Raw genomic sequence first — 14,470 nt, forward strand, 5'->3', positions numbered from 1 at the left:
AAATATGTATTTAAAAACATTGTATCGAAGTTAACTTCAACTTGAATTCATTTTACCCACACAAAAAGGTATATATATATATATATTTTTTTGTATATATATTTTTGTGTATATATATATACACTGTATGACTCTACTAGTATAAAAACTGTTGATGTGAACGTGGTTAGAGCCTATCTGTAGAGAGTTTATTGACGACAAATTTGGAGCCCAGCCTCCAAGCGTTGTCAACCAATACTAAGAGCAGAGCAGACGAGCCTTCATAAACCAACTGCCAACCCCTTATTTTATTTATAAGCTACACAGCACCAATCATGTAACGGTGTACTACCACAGTAGATCGTAGCTCCAGCTCTACCGCTCGGCATTGCGATGAGAGGCTCCTCTCAAGGGGCTATCCACAACCCTATTGACTATTGACGTCATCTCGCCACCGGAGAAGTGATCTCTTACTAAGACTTGGTGAAAGGACAACATTTCTCTCGATACATAAAGGTAAGTGTATAATCGATGCCGTAAATATGGGAAGTGATGGTAGAAAACGCATTGGTGCGTGCGTCTTCCGGTGCGCTCCCTCGGCCATCGCGGCACTGGACATTACAACATGTTTACGTCGAGAGGACGCATGGTGCTCCATGCTTTCTGCCTATGGGGCGCACACAGTAGGGGGAAACTGCTACGTCGAATGAACAGGCTTATGCTGAGTATGTGGACATAATGTGCACTGTATAGTGTAAGGACTTATTTTTCACCGTAGATATGCGCATCAAAATGGCACTACTTTGGATAGGCTATATTTTAGATGCATAGGTTATTGCATTCAACTAGAAAAATGTTTCTCACAGAAAGGGAATGAGGGAGACTGTCACATGGTATCAATGTGGTTAGGCCTACAATGTACATCTCTTTAACATTGCCTACACCATAGTTGTCTAGTTGTTACCATTTTATCTGCTACGTATTTTTAAATAATGTTTTGGTTTATTCAAATAGGCTACTAGTATGACAGAAGTTAATTGCACCCAGCCCGATCCATTCAAAGTATTGGTTGTAGCCAAGTCAACGCTGTCAACGCTTTTATGATGTGCAGGTTATTATCGGTCAAATCACTGAAGGCTCTAAGGTCTACGGAAGGGGGCGCTCAACTAGTTTCAAGCACCCACATTTAGTACAGTGTAATACAGTTAAGTTTTAATAATGATTGGCTTTAATGGCAGATAATCATTGCCAACAAAATCTCTTCGATTTTACAGACAAGTTTTTCTTACCTTTGCCCAAGGAAAATACCAAGCGGATATTACTCGGAAGACAAAATACACCATGTAAATCCTCACTTATCACATATAAAAATATTATTGAAATGAATAGTGGAACAATAAGTTGCCCATTACTTGATGATAAAATGCACTGAAATGTGTGGTTAAGCAAGCCTATTATTTGAAGCTGACAAGTTAAGGTGACAGCAGCTGTTGCCTGCCCTGTAGTAACCTACGGGAATTAGACTAGGCCTACTATTACACTAGGCTAGTATTGCAATGTAACTGGTAACTGCCAAAAATAATGGAAACACTTGAGTAAATGAGGGATACAAATTATATTGAAAGCAGGTGCTTCCACACAAGTGTGGTTCCTGACTTAATTATGCAATTAACATCCCATCATGCCTGGGTTCATCTATGAAAATGCTGGGCCGTTATTTTGGCTACCATGGCTATTCCCCCATCCACAGAGCACGAGTGGTCACTGAATGGTTTGTTGAGCATTGAAACTATGTAAACCATATGCCATGGCTGTCTCAGTCACAAGATCTCAACCCAATTAAACACTTATTGGAGATTCTGGAGCGGCACCAAGACAGAGTTTTCCACCGCCATGCCAAGGTGCATTGAAGCTGTTCTGGCTCATGGTGGCCCAATGCTAAGACACTTTATGTTGGTGTTTCCTTTATTTTGTCAGTTACCTGTATATCCAGAAGAAAGCTTTGTCAATTGTTGTGGTCATCTTTTTTCGACCTTGGTTTTTACGACCACGTGAAAGTGAAGTGGAAACATACTCTTTAAATGGGAACGGCTATAAGGACACTCCTGACGTGCAAAACAACTCGTAAAAAAAAATCCTAAAATCAACAACAACAAAAAGTTCATTGGCTTTGCTCCATGCCCAAGCTGAGGTTTAATAAGAACTCATCGACCCCCGGCAGGCCAGCTAATATTTACTGTCTAAACCAGTTGCTCACAGCTCCTCAAGTACTCCCATCAACACACATGCTTGTTTTAGCCCTGGACAAACTCGCCAGATTCAGATCATTGAGGGCTTGATGATTAGCTGACAAGTTGAATCAGGTGTGCTTGTCTGGGGTTACAACAAAAATGTGTGCTGTTAGGGGTACTGGAGGACTGGAGGACTGGAGTTGGGAAACGCTGTTCTAAACCCCCAGGCAGGCACATGCTCTGGTGCAAGAGGGAGTGTTATAGAAGTGCTATATAACTATCCTTATGACTCTTGAGTTATTGTTGTTAGCGGAGGATAACATGATCTCTCTCTCTTGTAATTTTCTCCATTGCCATGCCATTTTTCACACATGATGGACATCTATTCCTCTTTTCTAGGGAGAAGAGGAGAAACTGAATAATACACTTATAACTAGTATAAACCAGAGGGGAGCTAGCAGAGCTGTGACTGGCACAGGACAGGAATGGTGGATCACTTGCCGATAGGCGAGGAGATCTTCATGTATTACGCCAACTCTCCGGCAGACCATCACGCATCGGACATGGTGACAGACACGGGTGTCTACCAGGCGCTGTCCTCCCCGTTCTCAGAGGACGACCTGAGTGACTCGTCCAGCGCTCGCTCCTGCTCCAGCCCTGAGTCCCAGGTGCTGGGTTCCAGCTATGGCAGCAGCAGCAGCAGTGGAGAGAGCCAGGACGGTCTCCTGGACTTCCTGCTCTCCCAGGCCACACTGAGACGTGGAGTTACTCCCTCTCTATCCCCCTCAGTACCACCCATCCTCCCCATGGGTCTAGCATGGGAGTCAAAGAGGGACCGCCTGTCTCCGACAACCAAAGAGGAGTGCTTTGAGTTTCCTGAGTTCCCAGCGGACCTGGATGATCACATAGGGCTGCTGTTTCAGCCCACCCTGGAGGAGATAGAGGAGTTCCTGGAGGAGAATATGGAGGTGGTGGCTTTGAAGAATGAGGCTTGCGAGGGTGGGATGTTGGATGTTAACAGTCAGGTGACAGGGTCAGTGCCTGGGCTAGCGCACTCAGACCAAACAGTACCTGTTGCCGGTGCTACTGACCTCACCACAGAGACCAAACACACACCAACATCCCCGATAACAGACTCCAACGTTTGTAGTGGGATTAAACAGGAAGACAGTGCTGGGACACCAGCATCAGTAGAGGGGTCCGGTGTGTCGCCTGTCATCCTGCAGATTCAACCAATCCAGATTAAGCAAGAGCCAATCCCAGGTGCGATACCAACACCAGTATCACAGCAGCCCACCCAGCCCACCTCAGACATCAAAATTGCCCAGCTCCTGGTCAACATTCAGGGCCAGACTTTTGCCCTGGTGCCCCAGCTGATGTCCCCAGCTAATCTCAATGGTACATCTTCCAAATTTGTGCGCATCGCACCCGTACCCATAGCCGCCAAGCCCCTGGGTCCCGGGGAGGGTGGGCTTGCAGGTGGCCAGGCTGCTGGGATCCTGGTGGGAGGACAGAAGTTCCAGAAGAGCTCGGTAGCGGACCTTATAAAAATGCATAAGTGTACTTTCCCTGGATGTGCCAAGATGTACACTAAGAGCAGCCACCTGAAGGCCCACCTGAGAAGGCACACGGGGGAGAAGCCCTTTGCCTGCACCTGGCCTGGCTGTGGATGGAGGTGAGTGGGTTCAAGCACGTTATAGGTTGGGTTAGAGTCAGACTTCACAGGTGGAGCTCATAGGTATACTCAGTGTGGGGTTATTCATGTGACTATATGCACTGTGTGTTCAAAGTGAAGTCCAGGAGTGACAAGGTTGCTGTTCAGCTGTCAATGGGATGGTCCATCCAGGTATGACAGTTTAGGGACACCAGTCATTGTTTTAGTTGCAGAAGCAACAGAGTATGCAACCATCTCTGTTGACTGTGGTTGTATTATCTGAGATGAGTCAATTCTTCACAGAAGTTAACATGGTTATCAACTTCCTTTGCTGGCTGATTACCAGGGAGTGATATGATTCCATTCAAAGTCCATCCCTGCAGCTGTTTTGCAAAACACAGAGCTGAATGTTCAGAGAAAATATAAATTAAGATTTACGTCATTTTGATTGGATATGATGAAGAACTAAAATGATTAGTTTCCCGCATATAAAATCCATATATAATTTGTTCTCTTCTCATGCTCTCTCGTTGTCTCCATATCGGTGATTTTTCTTCTATTGCAGAGTTTGAGATTAAGGCCTTTGAAGTGCGGGCAGACTTTGCTCCCTCGACAGTAGCTGTCTCTCTGTTTGCTCTCTATCTGCACTCTGTTGCACACTTGCAAAATCAAGATATAAAAGTTTTGGTTGCAAGCCGCACTTTGACTGACTTTCTGGCGTACTAATTAGATTATAATCCATGACCAAATAGTAGCCAAAGGAGTTTTAAGCACGTTTCTTTGTTTCTACTCACTCAGCAAGCATAAAGCATGCATTTGTCCCGTATTATTCGCAGTTTAGTGTTCTTCGTCATGAATCTTGTTCTGGAGGCAGCTCTGCAGAGTGGTCGCTAGCTGGCATAGCCACAAAGTAATCAAATCGGAATTTAAACCAAACCCTAACCATAACCACCCTGCTAACCCTAATGCCTAACCTTAAATTAAGACCAAAACACACATTTTTGTTTTCATTCATTTTTACAATACTTTGCAGCTGGCCTATCTAAGAGGAAATCACTCAGGACCACCAGGACAAGACTCATGACAATAAACGTCAACCTGCATATCATTCATTCACCAGACAGATATGTAATCCCACAAATAGGAAATCCAACATCCAGTTAATTCTTCAACAACCAAAGTCCAACCTATTGTATGGACCATGAACTTGCTGCCCTTTGGTCTTCAAACCATCTCCCTAACCTCTTCACCCGACACAGTTGCACAACTAAATACTAAACATCGAATAGCTGGTTCTCCAGTCTGATAAGATTGGCAGTGCTCAGCAGTCTGCCCTGGGACAGGACTGCCCTGGGCCTGTTGTATCCACCCACCTCCCCCAGGGCACAGTGTGGCCTTCAGAGGCTGCTCTCTGTCTGAGGGAACCCTCCTCCTTACGTCGTCCTGGTCAGGAAATGGAAGTGAGCTTGGGAAATTTGCACCTCCAGCCATCTGCAATTTGAGTGACTTGTGTTGTAATGAAAGAGTGTTTTTGACATTCCTCGGATTCTCTTCATGTCCATAAAACCAAATGACACATGTACTATAAAGCTGTGGATCCTTTTGCGTTTTATCACACACACAATATATACGGTACATGCATGCAGGCAAGCATAGATAGGCACAAACACATTTAAACTGTTGTACTCACACTTTCACGTCGGTACAGAGTTGCAGGGGAACATTGGTATGGGATTACTAGTGGACCGTATGTTTGAACCCAAACTGTTTATTGTGAAAACACCATGGCGCTCTGAAAAAAGGGTTTGTCTTGTTTTTGTACCCGATTCAACTTACAGTAAAACGTTTAAAAAAAATAAGATATGATTATATTGTTCCTTAGTGTCCATTCTTCAAATTTTGAACTAAAGTGCTTTGGGGTTGCTGTGTGCCGGATTCTGTAATTGTAGCTTAATGAAGGTCCCAAGAGCTGGATAGTTGTGTGCAATTGGAACAACTTATGTAGTTGGCTGAAGTTGTTACCTTTTAGCAAAATTGAGGAGCCTTCATACTCATGCACTGAGTTACACTGCCCCTCCCTGTGGACTTACATGAGTTACAGTAACCCTGTCCGTCCCTGTGGACTTACATGAGTTACAGTAACACTGCCCCTCCCTGTGGACTTACATGAGTTACAGTAACCCTGTCCGTCCCTGTGGACTTACATGAGTCACTGTAAAACTGTCCCTCCCTGTGGACTTACATGAGTTACAGTAACCCTGTCCCTCCCTGTGGACTTACATGAGTTACAGTAACCCTGTCCGTCCCTGTGGACTTACATGAGTCACTGTAAAACTGTCCCTCCCTGTGGACTTACATGAGTTACAGTAACCCTGTCCCTCCCTGTGGACTTACATGAGTTACAGTAACCCTGTCCCTCCCTGTGGACTTACATGAGTTACAGTAACCCTGTCCCTCCCTGTGGACTTACATGAGTTACAGTAACCCTGTCCATCCCTGTGGACTTACATGAGTTACAGTAACCCTGTCCATCCCTGTGGACTTACATGAGTTACAGTAACCCTGTCCGTCCCTGTGGACTTACATGAGTCACTGTAAAACTGTCCCTCCCTGTGGACTTACATGAGTTACAGTAACCCTGTCCCTCCCTGTGGACTTACATGAGTTACAGTAACCCTGTCCGTCCCTGTGGACTTACATGAGTCACTGTAAAACTGTCCCTCCCTGTGGACTTACATGAGTTACAGTAACCCTGTCCCTCCCTGTGGACTTACATGAGTTACAGTAACCCTGTCCCTCCCTGTGGACTTACATGAGTTACAGTAACCCTGTCCCTCCCTGTGGACTTACATGAGTTACAGTAACCCTGTCCATCCCTGTGGACTTACATGAGTTACAGTAACCCTGTCCCTCCCTGTGGACTTTCATGAGTCACTGTAACAAATAAAAAAATATAAAAAAATGTCACTTGCTACGAATACAAGAAGTGAATATTAGTGAATTGCTTAACCATCAATGCAGTTTTAAGAAAATATCTAAAAAAGTAAGAGATAAGAAAAACAAATGATTATATGAGCAGAAGTAAATAACAATAGCGGGGCTATATACAGGGGGTACCGGTACGGAGTCAATGTGCGGGGGCACTGGTGTCGAGGTAATTGAGGTAATATGTACATGTAGTTATTAAAGTGACTAAGCATTGATAATAAGAGTGTGTGTGGGGGGGGGGTCAATGCAAATAGTCTGGGTAGCCATTTGATTAGCTGTTCAGGAGTCTTATGGCTTGGGGGTAGAAGTTATTTAGGAGCATCTTTGAGCTAAAGCTCCATTATCGCTTGCCATCCGTGCAGTAGCAGAGAGAACAGTCTATGACAAGGGTGGCTAGAGTAACACTGTCCCTCACTGTGGACTGGAATCTGTGTTCATTCATGAGTGTGTTTGAACATTATGTTTACAGGAAAAGAGTTTAGGACACATTTACTGGTAGTTATTGTATTTCACCACAGTAAGACCGCTCCTTTTGGCCTTTGCCAGCTCTTATCAGTAATTACTGTATGCTACAGGGCTGAGATCAGGGACAAGCTCGAACAGAGCCAGAGTGTAGCCTAACTGAGCTGTGGAGGTGATGGGAATCATGGCTCCCCTCCCCCATGCCTGGGTGTTCCACCCTGCCCCACAGGAGCTCCACAAGCAGCCTTACTGGCATAAGCCCAACCTCCATCACCTCCAAACCACTGCTTATATAACAGTTTCATATAGCAGTTACAGTCAAAAGTTTGGACACACCTACTCATTCCAGGGTTTCTTTATTTTTACAATTTTCTACATTGTAAAATAATAGTGAAGACGTCAAAACTAGGAAATAACACATATGGAATCATGTAGTAACCAAAAAAGTGTTAAACAAATCTAAATATTTTATATTGGAGATTCTTCAAAGTAGCCACCCTTTGCCTTGATGACAGCTTTGCACACTCTTAGCGTACTCTTAAACAGCGTCATGAGGTAGTCACCTGGAATGCATTTCAATTAACAGGTGTGCCTTATTAAAAGTTAATTTGTGGAATTTCTTTCCTTCTCATGCATTTGAGCCAATCAGTTGTAATTTGACAAGGTGGGGTTGGTGTAGAAAAGAAAGCCCTATTTGGTAAAAGACCAAGTCCATATTATGTCAAGAACAGCTCAAATAAGCAAAGAGAAACGACAGTCCATCATTACTTTAAGACATGACGGTCAGTCAATCCAGAACTTTGAAAGTTTCTTCAAGTGCAGTCGCAAAAACCATCAAGCGCAATGATGAACCTGGCTCTCATGAGGACCACCACAGGAGAGGAAGACCCAGAGTTACCTCTGCTGCAGAGGAGAAGTTCATTAGAGTTACCAGCCTCAGAAATTGCAGCCCAAATAAATACTTCAGAGAGTTCAAGTAACAGACACATCTCAACATCAACCATTCAGAGGAGACTGGGTGAATCAGGCCTTCGTAGTCGAATTGCTGCAAAAAAAACACTACTAAAGGACACCAGTAAGAAGAAAAGACTTGCTTGGGCCTAGAAAGATGAGCAATGGACATTAAACCGGTGGAAATCTGTCCTTTGGTCTGATGAAAAAAAAATTGAGATTTTTGGTTCCAACCGCCGTGTCTTTGTGAGACGCAGAGTAGGTGAACAGATGATCTCCGTATGTGGTTTTCCCACCATGAAGCTTTGCTGGTGACACTGTCAGTGATGTATTTAGAATTCAAGGCACACTTAACCAGCATGGCTACCACAGCATTCTGCAGCGACCCATCTCATCTGGTTTACGCTTAGTAGGACTATCATTTGTTTTTCAACAGGACAATGACCCAACACACCTCCAGGCTGTGTAAGGGCTATTTGACCAAGAAGGAGATTGATGGAGTGCTGCATCAGATGGGCTGGCCTCCACAATCACCTGACCTCAACCCAATTGAGATGGTTTGAGATGAGTTGGACCGCAAAGTGAAGGAGATGCAGCCAACAAGTGCTCAGCACATGTGGGAACTCCTTCAAGACTGTTGGAACAGTATTCCAGGTGAAGCTGGTTGAGAGAATGCCAAGAGTGTGCAAAGCTGTCATCGAGGCAAAGGATGGCTACTTTGAAGAATATAAAATCCAAAATATTTGGATTTGTTTGACACTTTTTTGGTTACTACATGATTCACTATTATTGTACAATGTAGAAAATAGTAAAAAAAATAAAGAAAACCCCTGGAATGAGTCAGTGTGTTCAAACTATTGACTTGTACTGTATATAAAATAGCCTTACAGTTTCCTACAGGGAAATACTTCATATCAAAATCCAGGAAGAGATAATAGTTGTTTGGGTCCCTTTGTGGCCCCTTCAGTTACAGTTCTAAAGGTAAGGTTTATTAGCTTAGAGGACAAGGTGAAGCTGAGTTTCGGTCAGAGACAACTGAACTGTCTCAAACATGTCTCAACATGAAGGAGTTATAGAACAATATCAGCTTTGGGGTATAGAGGGTACTGACGCATAACGTAGAGTACATAAGTAATATAATAGTATTAACAATGAGATTTCCTAATGTCAGAGTAAGAAAAATGTACCTCAGTCTTCATGCCCGGAACCACTTATCTAGTTTATATACAGTGGCATACAGTATTTGTTTTAAACTTACTTCTGCCCATACAGGCCCATACAGGCGATCGATCCTCTGTTGCTAATGTAACCTAGTCATTGTAACCATTTTTACTACTGTGTTATATACAGTATGTGTAGCACCTACTATTCCATGTGTGTATGTAGCCATATTACCACGTTGTCACGGTTTTCTTTAGGTGAAGTAGAGGCGGACCAAAACGCAGCGTGGTTATATTGATTCATGTTTAATAAAAAAAAGATAAACACGAACACTACAAAACAATAAACGTGGAAAACCAAAAACAGCCCTATCTGGTGTAAAACACAGAGACAGGAACAATCACCCACAAACACACAGTGAAACCCAGGCTACCTAAATATGGTTCCCAATCAGAGACAATGACTAACACCTGCCTCTGATTGAGAACCATATCAGGCCAAACATAGAACTAGGCAAACTAGACATGTAACATAGAATGCCCACTCAGATCACACCCTGACCAACCAAAACATAGAAACATACAAAGCAAACTATGGTCAGGGTGTGACACACGTATCTTGCAGGGATCCTTTTATTTAATCTCAATAGCACAGTTGCAACATGGTTCATGGTCAATGTCAATGGAATGAATGTCTAGGAATTACTTAAAATCTCTTTAATCAGTATGTTACCATTGGGAATTAACACCTTCCTGGGAAAAGGGCATGCTTGCGATGTGTTAGGAAATCAATCCCCTGTTCCAGATTAAACAGCCTCAATGCGTGCACACACACACACACACACACACCCACAGAGTCTGTCGTGAGTAATGAGTTAACCCTTTACCCAGGGATTAGAGTGAAAACCAAAAACAGATCTGTTTGACTTTTCTGAAGATGTGTTAAACCCAAATATGGGTAGAGCTATAATATGGGTAGAACTCTTTTTTTTGAAGAGTGTTGGAAAGATCCTTTATCCTGTGTTGTGTAGTCGGACAGAGAAAGGTTTTTTTTTTTTTTATCTCAGGGTGGCAAACAGTTTGATATGACAAACAGTTAGACTGATATAGGACTCATGTCTTTTGTGCTCTTGGTCTGTCTGTCTCTCAGGTTCTCAAGGTCAGACGAACTCTCCAGACACCGGCGCTCCCATTCTGGAGTGAAGCCTTACCAGTGTCCTGTCTGCGAGAAGAAGTTTGCCCGCAGCGATCACCTGTCCAAACACATCAAAGTCCACCGCTTTCCACGAAGCAACAGGACTGTGCACTCTGCAAACTGACTCTGTTGATCCCCCCACCCCCCCCATCCTGCTAGACTGAGGCCTCGCCAGGGGACACACAGAGAGACAAGGATAGGATATTTGTGTGAGAGAGAGAGTTGGAGGAATTAATGTGGGAGAGGGCATGTAGCAGAGGGGACAGTGGGACTGAACATTCAAACAACGGTTAAGAGAGAGAGTGTTTGAATGTTTTGTTTGTGTATGTGTGTGTTTGTGCAAGATTGTGTGACGCACGTTGGTGGTCCTGTGATAATTTATTGGGTGATACAAAACAAAAACTCTTACTTGACATGACATCTTCACAGGTGTATTACGTCTTGTAAATAGTTTTTCTTTCATTTTGGGGGTTTTGTCGTCATTCAAATTTTAAAGATAAGATTTGAGAATCGAACAAAAGTTTTGTTATGCAAAGTATTTTTACACTGAGGTTTGAATGAATTGTTGTTGATGTACCTGCCTATAATTAATGCATCAACATTCCTTCTTCTCATCGCCTACGGGGGTTTTAAACTTTTACTACGTAGTTCTTTAAAACCAAAACATTTATATTAATACTCAAACGTTCATGTTGAACTACTGATCATTATCAGGATCATGCCATTATAAGCTACTGGCAAAATGTGGAGGCTGTCTCCTATTTTCATTACAGGAGCACTATGATGACTCGTGCCAGGTAAAAGGCATGTGGATCAGTTAACAGCAAACAGTGAACAGCCAACTGCCGTACAACGAGGTGCAACAAAAAGGAAATATGCACATTGTTTTATGGTGCGTTGTTTATATGTGAACCGACTGGCCTTTAGATCAGTACTGAATAATTGTATGTTTTCTTTTTGTATATTTGTATACGTTAGCTGGAGGAGATGCTATTTTTTATTTAGTTGAATGTGTGTTATGTCCGTGACTCTTGAAGCTCATGCTATTTGAATATCTTAATGTCATCCACGTGTCTGGCCTTGTAACAATGCAGTGCCTTCGGAAAGTATTCAGACCCCCTGATCTTTTTCCACATTTTGTTACATTACAGCCTTATTCTAAAATTGATTAAATAAAAATAAATCCTCAGAAATCTACACACACACAATACCCCATAATGGCGAAGCGAAAACAGGTTTTTAGACATTTTTGCAAATGTAGAAATACAGAAATACCTTATTTTACTTAAGTATTCTGACCCTTTGCTATGAGATTCACAATTGAGCTCAGGTGCATCCTGTTTCCATTGATCATCCTTGAAATTATTCTACAATTTGATTAGAGTCCACCTGTGGTAAATTCAATTGATTGGACATTATTTGGAAAGGCACACACTTGTCTATATAAGGTCCACAGTTGACAGTGAACGTCAGAGCAAAGACCAAACCATGAGGTCGAAGGAATTTTCCGTAGAGCTCCGAGACAGGATTGTGTCGAGGCACAGATCTGGGGAAGGATACCCCAACATTTCTGCAGCATTGAAGGTCCCCAAGAACAAAGTGGCCTCCATCATTCTTAAATGGAAGAAGTTTGGAACCACCAAGACTCTTCCTAGAGCTGGCCAAACTGAGCAATCAGGGGAGAAGGGCCTTGGTCAGGGAGGTGACCAAGAACCTGATATTCACTCTGATAAGGCTCTAGAGTTCCTCTTTGGGGGTGGGAGAACCTTCCAGAAGGACAACCATCTCTGCAGCATTCCAACAATCAGGCCTTTATGAGAGCCCAGATGGAAGCCACTCCTCAGTAAAAGGCACATGACAGCCCAATAGGAGTTTGACAAAAGGCACCTAAAGACTCTCAGACCATGAGAAACCAGGTTCTCTGGTCTGATGAAACCAAGATTGAACTCTTTGGCATGAAAGCCAAGCGTCGCGTCTGGAGGAAACCTGGCACCATCACTACGGTGAAGCATGGTGGTGGAAGAATCATGCTGTGGGGATGTTTTTCAGTGGCAGGTACTGGGAGACTAGTCAGGATCGAGGCAAAGATGAATGGCGCAAAGTACAGAGATCCTTGATGAAAAACTGCTCCAGAATGCTCAGGACTTCAGACTGGGGGCTAAGGTTTACTTTCCAACAGGACAACGACCCTAAGCACACAGCCAAAACAACACAGGAGTGGCTTTGGGTCAAGTCTCTGAATGTCCTTGAGTGGCCCAGCCAGAGCCCAGACTTGAAACTGATTGAACATATGCCATTCTTGTAGCGTCATACCCAAGAACACTCAAGGCTGTAATCGCTGCCAAAGGTGCTTTAGCAAAGTACTGAGTAAAGGGTCTGAATACTTATGTAAATGTAATATTTCCGTTTAAAAAAATGTATTAACATGATTTTGCTTTGTCATTATGGGGTATTGTGTGTAGATTGAGGGAATTTTATTTTTTTTAAATTTTTCGAATAACGTAACAAAATGTGGAGAAAGGTCTGAATACTTTCCGAAGGCACCATATGTCCTTTGGGGCCAATATCTCAACTGAGTACAGAGGATCTATTTGAACATAATTATAGCACTTAGTTGGTGGCTGTATAAAATCTCCATAGCACATGAGCATTGAATGTCTACCCTGCCAATATGAGCATGTCAATCAGAACATGTGTGTATGTCAGTGACAGTCGATCAATGTACAGTTCCATTCAATGCTGGTGTAGGAGCAATGAAGGATCCAATCCATTAAATCAATTTCAGTGTAATCATTGTTTTCAGAAAACAGTTGAACTATGTTTTTTTTTTTAGGGATTCTAGCTTCACTAGCCGGAGTTCACTGTCTCCTCAATATCAACACAATGGTCTGCCTCATGTCATCAACACATGGTACTGAAAAAAACCAATAGCCTTCCAACAGTGACTTCTACTTCAAATTGATAGCAGTGCTAAGTAAGCCAAGGCTCCTGAGGGATTGAATTTGGTGGATAAGAACTGGAATTCCATGGTGCTATGTATTAGTTACTCTACTCTTGAAAACGTGAAAGTAAATGGTCATAGAAATCTCTCCAATGCACGTGGCCGTAGTTACCCTCCTTTACCTACAGCTGACACATGATTGGCTTAGGTAGGGGGGGAAACGAAAACCATTATAAACACAGTATTTGAGTTATCTTCTCCCTCTGCAAAAACTGCACTGTCTTTGATGGCATGTCCTTTATGTATTATCAATATCTGAACCTAAGAGGTATAGGGAGAATAGTATGCTTAGCATCCTTTCATTCAATTTGAAAGGCTTTTTTTTGTTTTTAAACGGTGTTATTTTAACCCATGAATGTATGTATATACTGTCGCTAGATGCATCTAAAAGACACAGAAATATTATTCTTATAATTTCTGGGATTGTGTAAATTTCTAGTGCAAAAATGTAAAGAAGTGTACATAATGACAATGAATGATATATTATATAGATATGATATATTTTTCTTTGTTCTACTTAAGATGCATTTACAAATAAACCAAACCCAAAACATAAAGTAGTTATGCTTGGTGTTCCTTTTTTCCATATTTGGTCTAGTTAGAGCTTTGTTGTCCAAAAATAATCCGTGGTCATTGATGCAAGGTATGTTGTTGTCATTCCATTTTTGCATGACTTCCTGCTTTCTATCACTGTAACGCCTACTCTTTATCTTTAGCATTCATCATAATCTGCTATTACACTACCAACAGGGGGAAAACAGTCAAACAACACAAGGGTACAGTGATATGCTCTTATTACCCTTTATGGCCATGGGTCTCTCCAGTGGACCGTTTGGTTTCTCAAATAAG

General features: G+C 42.6%; 1 protein-coding gene across 2 annotated transcripts; it reads left to right on the forward strand.

The window, feature by feature from the left end:
• The first annotated feature begins 295 nt into the window (after nucleotides 1–295).
• Nucleotides 296–14,178, forward strand: LOC139368364 (Krueppel-like factor 15). 2 transcript variants are annotated; one of them, XR_011626951.1, is made up of 4 exons: nucleotides 304–495; nucleotides 2,610–3,885; nucleotides 10,576–11,950; nucleotides 12,003–14,178. XR_011626951.1 is itself a non-coding variant. In XM_071107140.1 (3 exons), exons 2-3 carry the CDS (start codon nucleotides 2,696–2,698, stop codon nucleotides 10,742–10,744), a joined length of 1,359 nt encoding a protein of 452 aa, XP_070963241.1. In that variant the 5' UTR covers nucleotides 296–495; nucleotides 2,610–2,695; the 3' UTR covers nucleotides 10,745–14,178. The 2 variants fall into 2 exon arrangements, 1 of the variants encoding a protein (XP_070963241.1); XM_071107140.1 differs by having other exon boundaries at nucleotides 296–495; nucleotides 10,576–14,178.
• Nucleotides 14,179–14,470: the final 292 nt, after the last annotated feature.

This window comes from Oncorhynchus clarkii, chromosome 16 (assembly GCF_045791955.1).
Source record: "Oncorhynchus clarkii lewisi isolate Uvic-CL-2024 chromosome 16, UVic_Ocla_1.0, whole genome shotgun sequence".
NCBI lineage: Eukaryota > Metazoa > Chordata > Actinopteri > Salmoniformes > Salmonidae > Oncorhynchus > Oncorhynchus clarkii.